Below are 22,327 nucleotides of genomic sequence, written 5' to 3' on the forward strand. Positions count from 1 at the left end.
AGCGTTCAACATTTCTATTTCCCGTAGTCTAAGCCGTTTAGCATCCCACTTCCGACAACCCTGGCTTGAGATTTTTGCCCATCGCTTGGTGTGTCTGGCCTGTAATGATGGTGATATTTTCCTCAACGTGGAAGTATTTCTGCTTAATTAATTTCACATATTTCAGTGATTTCATTGTCAGTAAACAAGAAGCCTGAAAATCTGACGAGATTGCACATTCTGACGACCACTTAAAAAGAAAGAAAATCAAAGCTCACAGAAGAAATGTCATGGAAGAACTTTTTTGGAATTAAAACTCAATAAAAAGACCACAGAGCCCACATAAAACATCTGACCACCTCCATCGAGATTGAGCCGAGTTGGGAGTACTATTTCTATTTCTCAGATGGTGGTGACTCATCACAATGACGTCAACAAGCCTCAACTCTATAAAGAGCCAATCGCAGCTCGCCTGAGCTCTGACTCAGTCGGCGAAGCAGACTGGCGGACGGGCATGTGGCGACTGTACAAGGGCAAATCCAGGCTATGCTAACTCTGACTGTGGGAATTTCATCTAACTGTGCAGGCTAAATCTCGTCTCCTGTTTATACAAAAACGGGACAGGTCATAGGTGGGCTGCCCTCGGAGTCATCATTTATTGGCAGGGCTGATATTGCTTCATGACCACTGATGCGATTACTTTTTCCAAGGGCGCTATTAGCCTATCTCCCTGTGACACCCCCCCCCTCCCCCCATCCTAAAGGAAGCGCTCGGTCATTTGGGAATTTTTACTCCGCGGTAAATGTGTCTATCGTCTCTGTTGAGAACCAGCCCGCCTCTGGGGAAAAGGATGACTTCCATCTGCGGATGACAGCTCCCGAGGCTGCGAGTCAAGCAGAGATCCTCCCAAATGACAGATTCGATTCCTCGTCAATTTACAGCTGTAAAAATAGATTAGCCTACTTCCTGAACGTATTGAGGTCAAAGGAAGTGTTTACAATTATTGTCAATTCACAACTGCTTTCGCTCCGATATGAGCTGTCAATCATCCAGGGCGCTTTTAATGGAATTGAATCGTTCCACCAATATATGAAAAACTGGAACCAGGACCAGGTAATTGCATACGTGCAAACTAATAAACACATTTCAACACACTGACCGACTTGGAGGACTCCAGCGATCCAGACGAGAGGGTATCTCGACTGCTTCGGCTCTTGGAGCTCAGGTGAGGTGATGAAGAAGGCGAGTCGTCGATATACGGCAGGATGTCGTGGTGCCGCCGCTGCTCCTCGGCGCGGTCGGCGTCATAACCGTAAGACGGTGGCGTCCCGGTGTAATGGCCATCTGTCAATCACATTAAAAAAAAAAGGATTTTGGAGAGTTAAAATAGCTCCCAAACCCTTGGAGGTGTGTGTCAGCAGTTTTGGGAAAGCAGCTGAGGGGGAAAACTTCAAACATCCTTGAAAGAATCACCAATAATAATTTCCTCACCGCCTCCCACTACTCTACTTTCAACAAAGCATCACTTCTCCCAAAAGCCGGTCTGGCCTCCCATGCGCTGACTAATCACATAAACACTTTGCAGATAAGCGCAAGAACGAGAGCCCGCTAAGTAGTGTGCAGACCTTCAACAAGCTCAGGAAATCCTAAATTGGGTTAGAAGCAAGGTACTCTCTTTTTTTTTTCTGGACTGATAAAATGAAGGCAAACAGAAAATTCCTTCTCAACCAATCGAAATAAGAGTACTCAGTCAGATCAAAAACGTAGCTTATGCTAACAGTCATAACAATGGAATGAAACAAATCTAAGGACACAGAGTCATTGCGATGCATGGTGAGATGCAAGCGACTCCACCTTCTTAATGTCGGGTCCCTAAAAAGAGACAAAAACAATGTGTGTGTGTGCGTCTAGATAACATGTGACCTTCAGCCCACCCACCGTTTGGTCCAAATACTCGCGACTGGCGGTGGCTGCCCACTCGGTCTGCCATGCTGGACTAACGTGTGTTTGTGTCGTTAGCCTCGAGACAAAAACCAAAAAAAACTAACCTTGAACCAAACCAGACATCATAACTTAACAAGTATTACCATTACAAGTTATCATGGTGGAATTTATAAAACACAAATGCGGGTCTGGAAATATCAAGCCATTGCCGTTTGTCCAAAATAGCTGCATAACTTCATATTCCATCCACCTAGCTTTGGAAAAACGCCGTCACGGGACACACTGAGCTTGTTTGTGTGTGGAATGCCTTTTAGAACCCGCAGGGCAAAAACAGAGCATCCATACAACTTTTTTTTTTTTTTAAAGCCAGCGACCACCTCTTGGTTTTAAAGCAGCACAGACTGAGAGCTTAAACCACAATGGTGAATAAAAATGCTCAAGTGTCAATTAAATATGGAAAGAAAAAGTGACAAATGAATCATGGCGATGTTGACTAAATGCTTCAGAGGAATATTTACGTGCCTCTCCGTGGAAACGACAAAAAAAAAAAGCTAAACACCGCCAACCAGTAGTTTTTTTTTTAATTTAATTTGCCTTTTGTATTTATTTATGGGGATAATGGTCCAATGAAAAGCAGGCCACTCTAAAATGTGTTGTTTTAAACCTTCTCTGATGATGCGGCACATACAGCTGGCATCCTCATGCTCCTCGCAGCACAATATCTTCCATACATTCCCCTCCTCCCACGCTTCGTGTCTCCCGAACCCCCCACCGCCCTCGACAGAAAAGCCTGGAGAGCAAAAAAAAAAAAAAAGAATTCCCAACAGATTGCATGAAAGGCATTGATTTCTTCCAAATTCTGCGTCGAAGCATAAAAATAAAAGCAGCGTACCAATCAATGACCAAACACGCCCACATTCCTCGTCCAAGGTTTACATGGTGACGAACACGGTTTGGCTCGGAGCCATAATGGCTACGTACACGCACACAAAAGTGCATTAGCGTAAAGCCATAAATGAGCTAAGCATCAATTAAAAGGCTTGTCTGAGTTCAACTGAGACCAAGAGAGTTGTGACCTTCGCACAAAGAAGACAAGCGTTGCCTGGAGGGAGAATAAAAAAAATAAAGAGGGGGGGGGGGAGTGGAAGTAAACAGAAAAATGACAGAAGGAGCCGACACAAGCCGCTGCTAATTCTCAAGTCTCATCAGTGAGGAAATGATTATTAACAAAGAGAAGATGGAGAAAATGAAGCTTGAGAGAAAATGAAAGACGGAGGGGGGGCGCGAGATTCTCAATGAGGTCCCCTCCGCCACCCCTGCCTGCCCTTAGGCACTCAACATGGCTGCCATAAATCTGTTCAAGGCGCCGTCGCCTTTATGGGACTCTGGGAGGAAAACAGTCATCTTAACACTGCTAATATAGTGACAACACACACACGAGCTTTCACATTAATGCACCCCCCTCACCCTCATTTCGTCACATTTTCATCAAGTGGTACAATTCAGATCAGAGGCCCTGTGGATTGTCTCGGCTAATCTTCCATCTTCAAAAGAACTCTTAGCATGCTCAACACACACAAAAGCGGAATTAAATTTCCCCTTAGTCAATAAAGCCAATTTGGTAAAATGACCCCCCCCACAAATACCACCGGCCTAGTTCAAATGGATCTTTGACGTCTATATCCGTCAATGGTCGTGAACGAGTTAAACGAAGATGAAACAAAAATACAAACTAAGGCAGTCATATTACATCCCTGCGTCTCGAAAACAGCTTCATGTATAGTGTGAACGAGGTTCGTTTATTCCCTAAAGTATCCAATTTAAAGACAATTTAACACCAAGCAGTGGGAGGGGGGGCTGAGGCAATGAAGAAGAAAAAATCTAGGATAGAGCAAAAATGGGGGGTGGCGACACTCGACAAGATATGAAATGAACTTGAACGCAATGATTCTGGTTAATTTGATAAATGTGGTTTTTTTTCCTCATTAGGGGACCACACAAAGTGAATACCTGCACTTTAGTGATGGAAAAAAAACTAAACAGGTTAATAAAACAGGTCCTATCTCCCCCCCAACAAGTCCAGTTGAGTCGATTCAACCGTTTGAATCGTGACTAACGGATTGGGGAGTCCATCACAACACACAACAGTGTGTCAAAGTTCTATCATCTTCCCCAGGACAGCGTTTTTACATCCTGGTCAGATCGCGCTCTTGTATTTGCTCTCCAACTTTCTTTTGATCGCTTTCGAGGAGAACGCGGTCTGGAAGCACTGCCAGGGGAAACCTTTGATTCCATAAGCGTCTGTCGTGTCTTTCACTGTCAAGCGCTCGAATCCGTTGGAAAAAAAAAGCCTCATTAGGCAAGGAGCCGGCCTGAGGCGTTATTATGAGAGCGTTCAAATTGCAGGAGAAACTCGGATTAATAATACAGCGTGGCAAATTACCATCTCAACGATGGCAAAGCTAGTGAAATATGGAAGACGCTTTTGGTTTCAAGTCAGCAGAGAGAATAAAGCGTTTTGTCCTCAAATATGTGACCAAAAAAAAAAAAACTAATATTGTTTCACATTCTTTTTTTCTTTTCTTTCCTGCTCTACCAACACATTGCTCCCTGTTGCGTCAGGATATGCTTTTCGTCACACTTTTTGTTTTGCTTCATTCGATCCGCATCGGTCGGTGATGGATTTTGAAGTCCGCCCTCTTAAAAAAAAATGGATCATGAGCACCGTGGCGGCGGAGTGCGATGCTGCGAGGGCGGCTCATTAATTTAGCAACACTGAAAGCTGCCACTTGAATCTGCACGGCTGCGTGCAAAACATTCTCAAGTCGTGTGGGTTTTAAATGCGCTGGGTAAAAATAGAAAGGATGGATGGGATTGAGACGCTAATTGCATGTTTCCACGTTTACTTTACCTTTGATCGTGCTGAGAGGGGAGGGGGGGGGTCAACTTCACCCACTCTAACCGACCATAAGCAACACTCTGTACTTTGAAAGTTTGCCGGGGGGTAAATCACTTTTTTTTTTATGGAGGGATGGGACAAGAACACCAAACATAAAAAGATTATCAAAAAAAAATTAATCACAAAAGCATATTTCTGCCAAACAAATGTCTTTTGTGTTTACAATTTGCATTTAGCTCCTGTTGTGGTTTCACCTCCGAGACCAAGAATGTCATTCGAAGGGAATCCCAGGAGTTTTGTATCGCAGGTAACTTCCTCTTGAGATCCTCTCCAAGACAAACATCAGGCTGACGCGTTGTTTTTGAAGTAAGAAATTGTTCCAAAAAGGCAAGAGTGCGCTTCCACACAGACAGTCTGTCTGTGCGACATGATTTGATTTTCCTTTTTTTTTTTTATCATCCGTAATCTGATTAGGTGCTTCATTACATTATATTATCAATACAAATCACTCATCGTTAGGCAGGTTCATTTCCTGACAGAGCATAATGGCTGCATTGACATTTTTGAATTTATTTCTTGGCATCATCAGTCAAATTGTTTCAGTTATGGAATTGACATGAGGAAAATGTTGTTTGATTTTTATCTTCTCATGAATTATTTTTTTTTTTTAAACTATTTTCGCATTTATTTGGTAGTTGACAAATGTTTAAACCCGGGCACAGGCGTCGCCACACGTCATCCAACCAGTTTCCCATGTTGTAAATCCCGTTTTAAATCATGCCTCATGTACGAACGGTCGCAGAAGGGCTTTGAGACGCGAAGGCCTGCGGTCAGGACACTTATCACGGACAAACAGCCGAGGCGGCACAAAGAGCTTCAATCTGCTTAATCTCTGGTCAAACACAAGGCGCCGCATCATCGGAGCTCAGGGCCATAAACCGCCGGGCGCTTTATGCCCGCGCCGTTCAGGAGACACGAATTAGGAATTTGCTAAACAGGCCATAGAGATTTGCCAAAGGCAGTCTCCCGGGGAAACCGTTGCCGAGGGTTACCACCACCAACAAGGAGAGCATTTCTTTTGCAATTAGGTACCCTGCCAGACTAAAAGACAAAGTTGATTCATGCCGAGTAGTCGTAAAGTGGTTAAAAAAAAAAAAAAGTATCCCGAGTGAATACGTAATGAGTTTGAATCGTCTCCTCCGCCATAGTCAAGCGTCCTGAAACTGGCACAGCGCCAGTCTGACTGTCTGCCAGCTTGAAACATCCCTGGCTTCATATTACCTGCGTCCAACACTCGCGTGGAGTCATTATGGAGATAAAAGCCTTCACAGACAGGCAACATATCTTACACCCGCCCTCCCACAGACAATGTCTGATCAAATTCACGCCTACGAGGTACAAGAACATGATCGTAGAAATTAGATATTTGCATTTTGAGCGCATCTGTCCCACCATTTTTGAGAGCGCTTAGAGTGAAGGACACAATTATTTTAATTGGTTCCATTAGAACTTCCGAACTTGGATATTTTTGATGATCCTAATCGAACCGAACTTTCCGAAACATTGACAGAGAATGTTGCGAACTAGCAAACCTCATAATACACAATTGGTATTGCATGCGTTTAATCTCGACATTTTTATTAGCAATTTCATTTTTAGAATGATTAGCATAGTGCTTAGCATGTGTGGCTAACACACAGGAGATTTTGCTTTTTTTTTTTTCCACAGAACCCCCCGATTAGATATCCCCGTGCCGGTCGACAGAATCAAACCCGCATCTTTTTGGTCCCCGACCGCATTTTTAACCTCTCAACCGAAGCACACTTATGAAATAGCATCTGTGGCATGTTTACAGTCTTGCCTACTCTCGTTCTCATTAATAATGCAATGAAGAGGAAAAGTGGATTATGTAATCGTAATACATGGTTTAAGCAGAGAGAAAATATTTGAACAAAATAAACAGAAAACAGACTCATGAAAAACAGATGGAACGATCATTCTTTGTGTCCTTCAGCCACGCTTTAATCTAGAAAAGATAATACATCGGTAATTGATTAAGATTAACAAATAAAATCTGTCGGTTCAGATGACAAAAAAATCTGATGCACATTTAAGAAAAAATATGTTTATATCCGACCACTATTAATCGCCCTTTAATGAACATGTTAACGAAACCTAACCCAAAAAAAAAAGGAACTTGAGTACTGCTTGGTGCTCTTAGGAGGGTTAAATATTAATCAAAAATACGAATTCCAGCTCCAGCCACTCAGGCTGGACACTATAAATAAAAAAGCCTTTATTTATAGGGCTCCAACAAGGAAGCCGGGAGCAGTCTCAAACCTGAACCTGAAAAGTGTGAGGCAGAAGTGCTCGTCACTTCTCCACTGTGCTGAAGAGAGACACAAAGGAATCATGTGACCTTCTTGTCTGGTGCCTTGAGGGGAAACATATACATTTTGGGCTCAAAGACATAATAAGGAAACAGTCTCTAACCACATTTTCCTCACTCTGTGATGTGTATCGTCTTTTGCACCCCCCACTCGTCTTTTGTTTTGCTTTTATGCTATTGTGGCGCTAGCGGTAACATTAGCATGCTTATGTAACGTGACACCACAAGCAGGTGAGGGCATGGCGTTGCATATTTCGAGATGCACGCCCACGGCTGCTATTCCGATATACAAGCGAGCATTCAGCCATGTAAAGTGCTTTTAGAGCGCTTGTAGCTATCCGTCCTCTCGTAGCTAACACGCTAACAAGGTTGAATACAAAAATCCACCTTTTTTTTTTTTTCTTTACTAAAAAATAAACAGCCTTGATGGAGGTCCACACTCCACTGAATTCCATTCTCATTTTTTATCCACTTTCGAAAGCTCAGTGTTTGCCTCCTACGCCACAAAGAAAAACAAGAAACACAATGCTGGTGAATCTATGAAATGGATTGCAATCAAGTTGTTGGAAAAAAAAAAAAAACAATGTTTGAAGCCATGTTTACGTGGAAAACGCATTGAGGGCGGCTTGGAGAAAATAATCATGACAACTCTGGAGCCTGACGAAAACCTCTGACCAATGGGCACTTAAGAAGCCTCGCAAAGCCAAGAAAACAAAAAGTAAAATGAAAAAAAAAAATGAAATCAACGTCACACATTATTGGAGTCAAGCGTTCGCAGAGAGGGGCCTCGGGCTTGCTGTACACATTCACACAAAAGACAAATTCTCAAAGGGTGTGCACGTGCGGTGGGTCGAGCAGGTGGGGGGTGGGGCGGAATCTCGTGGAAATGGTGCACGGCCAGACAGATGTGCACAGAGCCAATGGAGTATTTTTCTTGTGCGGTCAAGCCAAAATAGCCACTGAAAGAGAAATATCCACACAATAAAAGGTGGGATGCTGAAGGCTGTGCCGCACGAAAGAAATATAACACACACGCAAAAATGCCACATGGCGCGGCAGACAGCTCGAGAGGAGGAACTGCAGAAGAAGAACAAAGTAGTCATCATGCCTGTGAGGCGTATGTGTGACAATGAATCAGAATGTGTGTGTGTGTTTAGCAGGATGGAAGCACAGGGGATAAGCCAAGACTACCAAACGTCAAAAAAAAAAAAGGATTAAGCTACGTATGAACCACACACCACCTAATAAATCCGACCGATCAATCTCAAACCTTTGTTGTCTTATTACCGATTTGTTTTTGTTCCCCACTTCCTGTTTGTGTTCAATACCGTCGACTCAACCGACAGCTCTTTGTGATTGACGTCCTTTATAGCGAGCTACTAATTCCTTCCGTCTGTCCGTCAACCTGCTTAACTCGCAAAGCAGATAGGCGGACTGCATTTTCTTCTTCCGAGTGTCAATATTCGGAGTATTAAGTCGTCACGAGAGGCAAAGGCATTTAAGCCGGAAGCACACATCTCTATGACCCAGAGGCAAACTCGGCACGCCTGAATAGCTGACACAAGCGTATGCACAAAGGTAAACAAACAAGAGATGCTAACACACAGCGGGATGCAGCTGAGTATTTTTAGCATCTTCTCTTCCACAAGGCTGAGATGATCCCTGCGGCGTGTGTTTTGGCTTTTTAAAGAGAAGATACATTATGCAGTTTGTCACCAATTTAAAACACTCCAAAACTGCTAACATTCGCACTGTATCGAGTACTCCAAGAATTTTGACTTCCATTCTTAAAGTTGTGGCAAGAATGATTTTTTTTTTCTTTTTTCTTTCAGGGAACACGAATGACTTGACCGCAACTCGCCTCTGCGTCGCTACAGCCCTCACAAAAAAAAGGCCGTTTACAAAGAGGCTAAAGTGTAGGCAAGCGAAATAAATCACAAACGGGCTGAAAATAGCACCGTGGCCCCGAGAACAAAAATCAAATTAAAGCCCGAGATTCCCGAAGGTCCTCAAATCAACTCTGCCCGACCACAACTGCAACGATTCCCTTGTGGCTGTTGTGCCCATCTGCCCGCTGAAGCGTCTGAAGGATGGCGGCAGGAAGGAGACCAAAGGGGAAGAATGCACATATAATGTGCCCTTACAGGGTCTGAACGCAAACCTAATTTATTTTTTCCCTGGGACAGCCTTATTTAGTTTTTTTTTTTTCCAAATAAGTTTTATCATTTGACTTGTGAGTGTGAGCTGTCGGGACATTGGCATTGTACTTTAATAATGTCGCCGTGACAATGAACTCTCAAAACTCACACAATGCATGTCAAAGGAGATGGTTTGACCCATATCCAGCTCACACTGCGTTTTATCGACGAGGGCAAGAGAGGAAGTCGAGCGCATGGAAACAATTAACTCAAATTAGCGCTTCAAGTGTACCGCGTGCAATATTTACATCTGTGTTTTATTTATTTTTTTACTGTATTAGCTTCGATTTTCCATTGACATACCACGCAAAACTGAATTCGGATGTATCCACGAATTACCAAACTATTATGAGAAATATCCTTGAAGGACATGGCAGTAATCCTGAATCAACATTCTATGCATTGGAGTGCCAATGGGTCCTTTGGCCCCGACTCCTCTACTCGGCAGTATTTTCTTTTGCATAGCACTGCTTATAAACAGAACCAAGGAGAAATCAATAGGGACCTTGTCTTGACAGGAAAACACTGTCAGAAAGATGAACGATGGACTAAAAACGCAAGTGTGCTCAAAAGGAGCGTGCGATAATTGGACTCGTGACCTCGGCTTACGTTGGACTTTTTAAAAAATCACTCAACGGTTCTCAGTTTACCTTCTTCCTTGAATACCCCAAAGGCATGGTATTCTCTGGCAAGCTCGTCATCTCCTATTAGGAATTAGTAAACAAACACACCCATGTCAACACACATGGACAAAAATGACAATGTTGCCAGAGTAATTCACCTTTTAGCACTGAACAGCGGGCCCTTGGCAATGAGCCTGAGGCGGCGCTGAGTCAACCCGTGGTCAAGGACGGACGGCCGGAGGGGGGGACAAAGAGAGGGAGACTATTATCCTTTGAGAAATGAGACAAAGGCCAGCGGGGCTTCGCTACACTCGAGTGACGACAAATAATGGCTCGCCGAGACCCGCGAGTGACCCACTTTTCGTCGATGGTAGGCCACTGATACCCAATACTAGGGACGATTCAAATACAAAGGTAAGTGTGGGAAGGGGGGGGGGGTGAGTAGGGGTGGTCATTGAAGAAATACAGAAGGTCGTGGGAAAGCGCCGTGAGATTCGGTCCGTCTTCATCACGACATCAAATTTTGAGACTTTTCAAAACAGAACCAGAAAAGTCCAACAGATTCCGATATATCAAAGCATGACACTCACTCAAACTTGCTGAGTCATGAAATTGAACACATTAGCTAGTTTTAAAAAGGCCACAATTTTGTTGTGCTTTGAAATCCCTCTATTTCCTTTTAAAAACGATAAAGGTTAGTCGAAGGAGCAAGATTTGAGAATGTCGTGCAGTTGAAACAAATCCATTCGACACAATCACTCTTAACCTTAGCTGCTCGAAAATACACAAGCTGTTAAGTCAGCGAGATCCATGAATGTTTCAGTAGTGTTATTCTTAGTAGGCCTCGCTTTTAAGTGCTTGTATATACGCACACAAAGTCTTACAGCATTGTGTGTCAATGAAATGAAAGTCATTTTAGGAGGGGGGGGATTCACATCAAGGTTATGCTGAATCATGTCTGAAACATGCAGATTCCTGGCCGGATCAGACGCGTTCCCTCGGCTGGAGAGAACTCCCACGATGAAAACGGCCGCGGAAAAATGAAGCGCTGCATTGCGTTTTAATTCACTTATGTAAGATGTTCAGCGAGGGGGGACATGAATTTTAAAAGTAAAGTGATGGAGAGAGTGAGGAGAGAGACGAAGATGCATCTAAAATTTTCACATTAGCACTACAAAATATAAGACAAAAAAAATCATATTCAACAATATAAAAATCATAATTGTATATATAAATAAATAATAATATCGGTTTTTTAATTGCTGTTAAATTGTCAAAACATCGAAAACATTTAAAGTTCTTGAAAGTGGGGCGGAGGGGCTGGTTTTATCTGCTACATTGTAAGCAACAATAATTCAAGAATACACTCCGGGCCTAAGGATGTTTTCTTTTTTTTCAAAACTGGCTTCTTAGGCAAATCATCTTTAAGTCGTAAAAAGACACGCAGACATCCTCACAGGCGGTGGGGAAGATTTAGTCACTCTGATCACAACATTGAGGCTGACAGGAAAAAAAAAGGCTCCAGCAGTATTTGTGGCAAGATGCCACATTCATTTTAATCTGAGCTAGACAAGTCTCTCTGAAAAGTCCCTAAAGTCAAAATGGTTCAGGCACATGTGAGCAGAAGCATCCTGAATTACCACAACAACACGACCCGTAAACATATAAATAACAATTACCCATCACATGTTTTTAAATGTTATGTGAGTTACTGCCATAGGCTTTTTTTTGCATTGACAGAATACCGAAGGACATTCTTCATTCAAATTACAAACCCATAAAAATGCCAACAACGTGTCTGCGTTGCGTGTTCGAGTAAATAATGTCTGTCAAGTAGCATGACGACGCTGCGTCAAATGTTGCTTTTCCACTCCACACACCCAGTACAGGCTTGACTGGGTAATTTCTCACTTGGGAAAGTAGCAAAAGTAGCATCAATCAATTTTGTCTTTACAATTGGACACGGCGCTCGAGAGCTAACAGCTAGCTGTTATGTTTTGCTAACTGACTCAACGACGATCCAAGCAAAACATTTTTAAAGATACCAGCGTGAAAATGTCTAACCAAATAATCATAAATATGCTCAACTCGTGTTGGAGTTAACAAAGACGTCTAATTTTCACGAGATTCGTTTTATGTCCTCGCTCTGCACGCTCAAGCAGACTTGGAGATATAAAAGTCACCATTAGCGCTGCGCCACAACCGCAAGGCCAAATTTAATTAGACGTTCATTCGGCGCTGCTCGTTTCTCGCACGTGCCATTTTATGTCCAGTCACATGGTGTAAAAATAGATTCCTTTTACAATTTCATGATCCTTGAAGGCTCAGCTGTAACAAAATGAGGGTGCACCACATGAAGGTGAAAGCTTTCCCACCGCAACGCCCACGCCGTCAACTGATAGATTCATAGAGGTGGTCTGATGGCTGACCTCGCTATGAATCCACTTAAAAGATCAATACACTTATGAATATTTGTTGCTGTGGTGTTTCGGTAATGCGGTTATTCAATTTTCTTTTCAGGCACATACAGTCGGCACTAGCTATAGATTTTTTTTTTTTTACAGAGGTCAACCTGGTGGTAGAAGCGCACTTTAACGACAGACTTATGGCTCAGATGTACGATGAGTCGGTATTTATTTTTGTACGTATTGCACAGTGAGTCAAGTTGAAATGTTTTGTTTTACTTGATGTTACGCATATTTATATGACAGTCCGTCGAGGTTTGCCGTTGACTAACTTACCCCCGTGTCGTCGAAAAGGGTGGGAACCCTATGATTTAAACCACTGTGTCATCAAATGTTGCCACTACGTGCGGCTTTGTACGGTGACGGTTTGGTTGTAAACAAGAACATTTACAGCCTGGCGTCAGAGAAAACCACCTTTGAATCATCTGTGAACGCGTGTGACCTCTTATGATGGATTCGAACGTCACACTAAAACAGACCGGCGTCCCCCGCAGCGCGAGAATTCCAGCCGGCCTCCCAGGTATTATGACTCATGGGTAGGCTGCACGTCAGGAACTCGTTCTTCTCGCTGTTTACTGCTAAATAAGGAGTTGTGAAAACGTGATAGGACTCACTAGATTCCTTGTTTGTGTGGCAAGTCTCAATGTCGACATGTTATCAATCTTAATCGCTAGTTGTGCTATGTTATGCTAATATGCAAAGTTATGAACTAATGACTTGCTTCACTTTCAAGGTAATTGCGAATGTAGCGACTACAGCTATCGTGTCATGGTGACCCAAAGCGGGAATTCGACACCTAATATTACAACAGCCAGTTCCTCGTGGCGCAGCATCAATAATGAATGGCAGCGAAAGGCATTTGGTTTTATATTTCACATCTCCGACCTCCCCCCCTCGGCTTCTTTGTTCGCGGGCAGTCCCGGAAAATCCTCGCCAATTTGACAAGTTACTACTGTACCTCGCAGACGTGACACAAAAAATGTCTCCGGGTCCCATCAAAAGCAATTAGCCTTGAGCAAGTGCTGCCATTTATAGGCTCGTAAAGTGGGCCAAATGAGAGACAGTGACACATAAAGATATCAGAGAACAAGAGGAGGAAACGTGAAACAAAAGTGATGATGGAAGGCAAAGAAGGATTGAGAGTGAGGGAAGGAAAAAAGAGAAATAGCTCTGTAAAAGGAGACGGTTTTGGCCATGTGGACACCATGTGGACACTTGGCAGGAAGCGTGGAATCCCACAATAAAGAAACACATAAAACATAATCAGAGGGTATCTAAAAGTGAGTATACTCCAAAAAACAGACTTTACTACAAGCAGAACAATTGGAAACATCATGTACTTTTACGTACGGCCTTAATATGTTGCGTTCACATGAAAGCCGTCTTTTTTCGTTAGAACACAATGACATCATCATCAGCGCTTCGCTTGTTGACACTAACAACGGCAGATACAACTGTGCCAAATAGTTTTCCAGTGTTCCGTAACAGAGGTGGGGCAAGTGCAATTCCACCGAAATGGACAAATTAACGCACTTCTTGGAAAAATGGACAGAAATAGGCAACAAATAACATTATGGGGTCGCGGCTACGCTAGTTGATGACATCACAGTATCTGGCTCAGTGTGGAAATAGCTTCAAGCGTGTTTGACCACAGAGCTTCCAGTGCCATTTTGTCCACAGTCCCCCATCCACGTTGCTTTCATAGGGACTACTGGGGTAATGCTTAGCACTGAGCTAACTAGCTAGCTAAGAAGTAACTACAAGTCTGAAAGCCTCTAGCTCCGCTTCAGAGAACAATCGACTAAGAGACCATACATCTTGGAATAAAAGCTCTTTAAAAATACATTCCAACGTTGCAAAAGCCCCCCAAAAAATGAACAAAATACTCATCTCGCATGATAATCCTTTCCCAAATATCTTTTACACTAAAATACCGTCTCTTTGGTGAACCATCTCAGTTGTCGTTGGTCAATCGGCCTTAAAATCTGCGTCTTGTGGTTTGGCTTCAGGCGGCGCACAAGCCAAAAGAGGCAAACATAAAAGCGAGAGGCGGACCGATGAAGGAGTATAAAGTGACATAAAAGACAAATGGCAGAGAAGCATGGTTGTTACCCAAGGCCATTCAGGAAAGAGATGTTGGGGAAGCAGATCACAACATGGAATAGGATCTCCCCCAGGAGCTCACATTTAAACTCTCCCTCTACAACAAAGACCTCGACAAATAACAAATGAAAATGTCAACTTGAAATGATCTTTTTTTTTTTTTAAGTACATCAGCATCTATCCTCTTCTGCTTCTAAAGAAACCACTTAGAACCGTTTCCTCCTCTTCTGGTCTGCTCCGTAAATTATCCAGGAAGTTCCACCATAATAACTTTCACAGACTTGCTTTCATTCACAATATTTCAACACGAGCACTCAGTAGCGAGGAGACCACTGCCAAGACCAGATTGTGGTGGAGATTGTTTACACGATACTATTTTTGAATAAAAATTAAAACCGACGTGGCTTTGGCCGTCAGCATACTTGAATGCTAAAGTCGGTTGTTTGCGTTGGCGAGTAAATCTCGAACAAAAACAACAGAAGACTGTCCGTCCGACCTCAAAAACCTTGATCGTGTATCAATAAGAACATTCAACGGTCTTCTTTAATTTGATGGTTATATTTTTAATTGTTAAAACCGACTTCATGCGTTTCGGTGCCTTTTAAACTAGCCAAACTATGCATTCTCCAGTTACGACACGCTACGGGAATCAAAGTCAGTGCCCAGCCTGGAACGAATGTAGTTCAATCAGTTTTTACAGTGTTGTTTTTGAATCCTCCGATTCTGCTCCACTGCACTCGCCAAAGGAACCGGGTCGGCTGCCAACAGCCGGCCACTTTGCTCATTAGCCAGATAATGTGTTTTTTATTTTTACAGCATGGCTACTTTATCCTGCAGTCTCGCTACCGGCGTCGCTCTCGCATGCGCGGACGGACACACACCGGCGGCCGTGAACAACTGTTATTTATTGAACAAAGCCATCAAGCTGCCCATTGCAAACACGGCACACAATGAGGAGGAATTGGAGAGCGGTGACATCAGTATTGACAATAGTATTGGGACACCTGGTCGTTAAACTGACACAAAGTGCAAACATGGAGTTCTCCATGTTTCCACTCTTCTGGAAATACGAAAATATGGAGTAAATCTGTGAGGATTGAACATTTGAGAAATTAAAGTTCACTGATTAATAATCAGTTCCACTTCATCCCAAAAGTATCTTGCAATCAATTTCCCTTTTCCATGGTTTGTTAAAAAACAAAAAATGGTAAAATGAGATGTTTGTGTTGCCGCCGAGCCGTGTTATGGTTAAAACATGGGTGTTTTGTGTCACGTGACAAACCGAGTCAATCGGAGGCGTGTACGATTGGGTGGGTCCACAAAGTGGCCTGCTGCTGCTGACATTTGCCATTGATCATGTCGCTTTATAGACTTTCTGCGGTTAAACCCCCCACCAGATGATTACAGTGGGGCCCTTGTAAGGGAAGGGGGCGGGGGGGGGTCATGACTTTCATCACTCCTTGCCCCCCCCCCCCCCCCCATCACCACCACCACCACCACTTGTAAGGTGGAAATGCCTTTCAAAAGCTGTTTTTCGCAAAGGTAGCTTGGAGATAAATGGTCAATTTAAATTTGACCTCTGTTATGTTTCCATTTGATCAACCTCTCAAGCAAACGGTTGTACAACACACGCCGGCGCAAGCTAGCTGCTCTGTGCTAATCCCATGCCAAATATATAGGACATGGCGCATTAGCATGGGTGTGTTACATGAAAGAAGCGAAAGGCTAATGTTAATCGGAATTAGTTTGTAATTCCCAGACAAAAGAGAGCGGATTAAAGTTGACATGTTCGCATGACTAGACTGCTTTTGGGTTGAGCCCCCCCCCCCTACCACCACCACCGGCCCCGATCCAGAGGTCAACATGTGGGTGACGTGGGTGTCGCAGCAGTGACTGCTCGTGTCCACCGGTGGATTACGTCGGGATTGCTTTAATCATTAAAGGCCGTTTTCCATTATACAATAAATTCATAGTCATCATAAATCTGTCAGCGAATGTACACTTATTAAATGGTTCATCCAAACATTGTTTGCATTTAAGAAATGTTTTACGATAGCAAGGCTCTGCCAACTTTGAATTGGAACAATACTTCCCGAAAAACGTCATTTGGCCGATTCTGACTGCACTTGAAGATTCTTCAGAGTCACAGAGGACACCATCCGACAAGGGTTTTCACAAGCTGCCAACAAGCTGTAAATTCTCATGTAAAATAGGCCGAATGTCCCTTTAATGTCTAGACAGGAGCGCCACATAATAAAGACAAACGAGGCCCGATCGGTTATTCATTTTCATAAGAAGCCGTCCCGGCTTCTGATCTGCGCCGTAAATAAAATCAAGCCGGTCTTTATATCCGCACATTAGCACGCCACACCATCCCCCCGCGCCTTTAGAGAGCTGCCTGTGTTTTACGACCCCTGTGCATCTTACCAAGGATACACAAAAAAAAAAAAAAAAAAAAGCAAAAAAAGGCCTGCGGTGGCCAGTCCACATAAACCCAGCGTCTGATATGAGGTGGGCCAGGAGAGAGAAATAAGGGGGGGGGGGGTTAGTTACCAGAAGGGATTTTCCAAGTGCATTTTACTACCAGGGCTGTATATCACAACCAATCCAGGCAGATGCTAAAAAATGAGAAGACCTCATTCTCCCTTATCACCAATATATACACACGAGGGTTAATTCATAAAAAAAATTGTGACAGTAAAATATCTCAGATCAAAACACACATAGTGTTCCAGGATCTACGTCTTTCTACACACACAAATCTCAGAGGGAAGACGTGTAAGAAGACCTTCTGCGATCCAGTCTGGCAGCCAGCAATGCTGCTGCACACTGTCACCTCCACTCATGGCTGGCTTGTTACAGGATTTGTGGAGAAAATCCCTCACACACACACGAGACAGATCCACACGCAAGACCAGCTCTGTGTCCTTTAGAACTATCTTTACTTCAGTATTCTTTGGGTTAATATGACGGAGAACCGATTCCAAATGCTGATGAAGCAAAAGCTAATTCAGGTCATCACGCAATGCCACAAGTGGCTTACACCTTCCGAAAACATCTCAGAGGTAAGCAGGGCAGAGACTTGTCCCTTTCTGCTCCTAATTGAGCCACTGCAAAAAAAATATATATATCGAAAATCAAAGCGCTTTCTTACCATGGAGTAATATTGCTAAAAGGTCCGTGTCACATCATGTTTCAAAGTAATAGCAGTGGACAGGCCAGCTAACAGAACTAATCCTCCTAACGCTTAATCACTTTCATTCAACCTTTCCACAAATCTGATCTCATCTTCTTTCCCCTTGCACACATTGAAATGCGTTTGTTGAATGTGTCTTTCGCCAAATGTGCTGCAGTTTGCTCTTTAACCCGTTTGGAATTAACCTCAGGAGATGTTAGTGGGGGATACATATTTAAAAATCTTATGTACAAGGTATTTCCTGGAAAATTGACGTCATTGTTTAGTCTAGAAGGATAGCCAATTCTTGCTCATATAATTTGAAAATGTGTGCCAAAAAAGTGATAATATTCTTTCCTTTAATTTTTTTCCTCACCTGTCATTATCTCGACATTCCGTTACGCATCTCGGGCACACATTTGAGAGGTGACAGCATCCCACAGCTGCCCGCGACTTCATTTTAGTACTCGCACAGTTCCTGCTGAGAGCTTCAAGGTGTTTACAACAATGTGTGTTTTGTTTGTGTATCTGTGTGTGTATTCCCGTTACGCAACGGCCGAGATCTTCCCATCTGGGCATCTCTTGACCAGCCGAGCGAGAGACGACAGCTCTGCCTCGCCTGCTCCAAAGTGTCCTGCTCGGCTTCCAGCCGTGCAACATGGGGGCTGGAAATGATGCAACATTTATCATCATCACCGACACTGTCAGCCCGTTGGCCCTCATCAGCTTTACACACGCGTGGCCGAAAACAGGGTCCATCTCCACGGGGTGTCAAACAAACTTCTTACCCACCAATCTAGATTATCCTGCTAGATACGTCAGTCTGAAACACATACCCCCCCCCCCCACCCCATCCAATCCTCCATCTTCCTCCCCACAGGGCTCATTGTGGTGGAAAAGATGCTAAAACAAAGAGAGCAGACACCGCCGTGATAATCCTCAACATAGCAGCTGTAACTGAGCTCCATTTTAAAAAAATTTTTGCTAACTGTGCACAATCTTAATGGTTGTGGCAATGTTTTCCCTGCAAAAATCACTTCAACACATCTTTCACATTGACTGAAAATGTTCCATGCAGGATGTGAGAATTCTTGCACTCCTCTGCCCATCACATCCTGCCTAGGGGGGAGCAAAACAAAAGCAGAGACACAAAAAAAGAAAAAAAAACACTCAAATTTGATTTCAACCAGGGCCACAATGTCAGTGGCACAGTTCAAATAAATGAATTATAGATACACAGACAGGAGACGCGTCTGCAGGAAATTTAGGCAATGAGTGCTATCTGATTTCGGACTGTAACACATCCCGGAATAATGATATGATAAATATGCACTCGCGCTGGAATTAGGATAAAGTGTGCCTCTCATTATCAATAAACCCAAAGCTAGACACGTAATTGAGAACAGCACTTGAATAATCGAATGAAATTTAGCACTTTCCAAAAAACATCTTTCTGTTGTAGTGCCAAACTGACCTGCGGGGGGCAGTAAAATATTACAATACAACATTTAAAAAAAAGAAGAAAGAGTAGGTGTCGCAAGCTAGGCTACCCGTTAGCTTATCTGGTAACTATGCTACAGTTATAAACTCCTTGTCATGTGTACTGTGGAATGACAAAGTAACACAATTGTTACTTCTTTATTTTTGCCCGGCTCTATCGCTAATATTGCTCTATCGTTCGTCATACAACACAATCTCAGAATCCAACAAAGATAACACTTATGATCGGCCTCAAGAAGAACATAAATGTTCAGGGTCATTTTTTTTTTTTTTAGAGATATCTGATTAGTTGGCCTTTCGGGACTTTGGTCAAACAAAGGGCCGATTATCTGCTTCCAAACGTGTTTGTCAAAGAAAAAAACCCAACACCAGACTTAAACTGAGGTTGAACCACAAGCGTGAGAATAGCTTCATTTAGTCAGACAGACAACTGCGATTGAATTTCCAGACGGCGATCTCATGTGAGAAAAGGCCGCTTCAACAAAGACTGACTGCATTGTTCTCCCACACGAGTGACATTCCAGGAATGAGCAGCGGGAGATCTTTCTCCCACGCGAGGCTAACATCTGAAGAAGAGACTGCACGCATACGCTTTACACTCACAAGACACACGTTCAACACAAAGGTCACTCACCGAGGTGGTCTCCATGGAAACTGTTATCGTGCGACATTCTCCCGTGATGTACAGCAGGTGGCCAGATTTGACCGGTCTTGCGAACGCTGACAATGGTGGCCTCCGACATGACCACGTGGCCCCCCTGCTGCCGATGGTGACGCTTCTGCGACTGCGGCGTCGGTGGGCTGCTGCTGTCGAAGGAGTGCTGGGAGTTCTGGGAATTCTGCGACGGCGAGCGGCTCTTCTCTCGGAAGGGTCGCCGGAAGGCCGTGGTGGGGCTGGGCGAGACGTGGCTGGACTGTCCCGAGGAGAAGTCCTCCTCGCTGGACGTCAGGTTCTCGTTGGAGCTGCAGTCCGGCGTGTAGCCGCCGCCCCCGCCGACGTCCTCGAAGCTGCCCGGGGAGTATGAGCGGCGGGGCCACGTCAGGAGGTGGTCGTCACCGCCGCCGTGGTCTCGCATTTGGACGCCGCCCCGCCCGTCGCCGCCTCCACCGCCTTCGCCCATCATTACGCCACCGACATAGACGCTGGAGTAAGCTTGGAAATCAGAGGGTTGCCAAGGCGGTGGAGGAGGCTTACCACCGTTGGCTCTTTGATGTCTCTGATTGGGTTCTCCGTCTTCATACTCTGCATCGTAGCCGCAGGTGCTCTCGGTGGACCGGCCCCTGTACACGGGTCTGGCGCGGAGCTCCCCGGCCACGGTTGCCAGGTTACCAGGCAGCGAGTGCAGGGATCTCTTCCGTTCCATCTGCATGGCTTGGTTCCCTAGGGAGCTGATCTTGTCCGAGACTTCGCGCTCATTGACCCGAACCAGCCCCCTGTCGTGGTGGAACTCCATGTTGGTGTAGAATGGTGGCGGCGGCAGCGGCGGCTGCTTCTCTTGACCTTTATCACCCACAGAGTGAGAGTTGGCCCGCTTGATCCTCTCAAAGTTGGACCTTAGAGCAGCCACGCCGAGGCCCATCCCAAGCTTGTCTTTGGGGTCGCAGGGCAGCTCCTTGTCCGGGGGCGGAAGTACTGGCCTTCGGGGCGACGCCGAGACGCCTCCTCTTTGCTTGGAGGGCGAGAGACCGTCCAGATTGTCACAGGACGTCGACTCAGCCTGTTGGGGTCCCTCGAAAGCCGACTCCAGCCCGTCTCCGTGGGACGCCGACTTCCTCGCCGGTTGGGGTCTCGGTTTGGATCTGCCGGTTCCATCTCCGTGAGTCTGGTATCGGCTTCTGTCCACGATAGGAGCGGCACCATAGCCACCGCCGCAACCCACCCCGCCGGTCTCCTGCATGTGTGGCTGCTGAGACTCTGCCCCCTGAGAGGAGCTGGGGTCCACCCCCTCATTGAGAGGCGTTTTCCTAAAGCCCCAGCGCTGTTTGTCGTAGCTTTTCCTCTCCTTGGCCAGGAGGGTTTGTAGGTAGATCATGCGGAAGCGTTCCTTGTTCACTTCTTGCTCCAGTCTCCTGATGGACGCTTTGCATCTCTCCAGCTCGTGCTCGATACCTCCCACAGACCTCAGCTCCATCTTGGGGGGTTCCGACTCAGGGAATTGAGCCTTCCACGCCTCGATGAATCCCACCGGCTCTACCATATTGTGGTTTATTTGTCCAATCCCGACGCAAGCTTTCCTCACAACAGCTCACCTGTGATTAAATAGTTTTTTTTAAACAGGCCTTTAAGATGACCTGGTCACCAGCACAAACTGATGACACTTGTCGTGGGCAGCATATCCATTTGCGGACAACACAGCGGCTGTTTATGATGACCGGATGGAGGAGAATGAGACATAATGGAGGAGAAAAGGCGGTCTTTTTTTCTCGTACATTATTCCAGATTATGTCACTTTAAGGGAGGAATTCAAACAAATAGTTGATGTCCACTGTCAACTAGAAAAGAATCCTGAAAGAAAACGTCGAAGAATTAAAACCGTCTCTTGGTTTGCCGACGGTTTGTGTGGGTAGGTCCGGACTTGGTAGCCCCGACAGGTCCGTCTTACTCCTAGCCGACCATTAGGCTTCAATCTCAGGTGCTGCTGCTTCCTTTGTACCGGCTAAGCGTACGGAGAAAGGATCATACGGACGTAAAGCAAACGAAGACAGTATCGGACCCGAGTAAAAACCGAGGCGGTGGTTCGGTAGCAGTCAACCGTTCGGTTACTAGCTTCATTTTCTTACCCCTGTTGTAATTTAGTCCGCTTTTCCCCAGCGGTTTGGTCGTGCTTGCTGGGCCGTGATGATGCGGCTGTGTGTGCTCCCATCTCACAAATGTGAAGACAGAGAGAGTGGAGGCTGCGGGAGTGGGCGGGGCCAATGACACTGAGCCAGCTGCTTAAAGGGACAGTGCACCGTCATCTTGACCCCGCCTCCTCCAGTATAGATTTACATATTCTTAATCTTGAATTACATTTGAAGTATGTTTGTTTTGTCTAAGCCCTACTGACATTTC

The 22,327-nt window shown here is 44.7% G+C and overlaps 1 protein-coding gene across 4 annotated transcripts in view; it reads right to left on the bottom strand.

The window, feature by feature from the left end:
- Window positions 1-22,173, bottom strand: part of bcr (BCR activator of RhoGEF and GTPase) — a 36,967-nt gene extending 14,794 nt beyond the window's left edge. Inside the window, exons 1-3 of one of the 4 annotated variants that reach the window (XM_085926590.1) lie at window positions 20,471-22,173; window positions 19,910-20,386; window positions 1,139-1,323 (exon numbers count right to left, since the gene is read on the bottom strand). In XM_085926590.1, coding sequence (XP_085782716.1) covers window positions 1,139-1,323; window positions 19,910-20,386; window positions 20,471-21,473 — 1,665 coding nt within the window. In that variant the 5' untranslated portion in view covers window positions 21,474-22,173. Of the gene's footprint in view, window positions 1-1,138; window positions 1,324-19,909 lie in introns of all 4 variants that reach the window. The other 3 variants (XM_085926589.1, XM_085926588.1, XR_015067779.1) reach the window with 3 other exon arrangements.
- Between the last annotated feature and the right edge of the window lie 154 nt (window positions 22,174-22,327).

This window comes from Syngnathus leptorhynchus, chromosome 12 (genome assembly GCF_054491065.1).
Source record: "Syngnathus leptorhynchus isolate UIUO chromosome 12, UIUO_Slep, whole genome shotgun sequence".
Lineage (NCBI taxonomy): Eukaryota > Metazoa > Chordata > Actinopteri > Syngnathiformes > Syngnathidae > Syngnathus > Syngnathus leptorhynchus.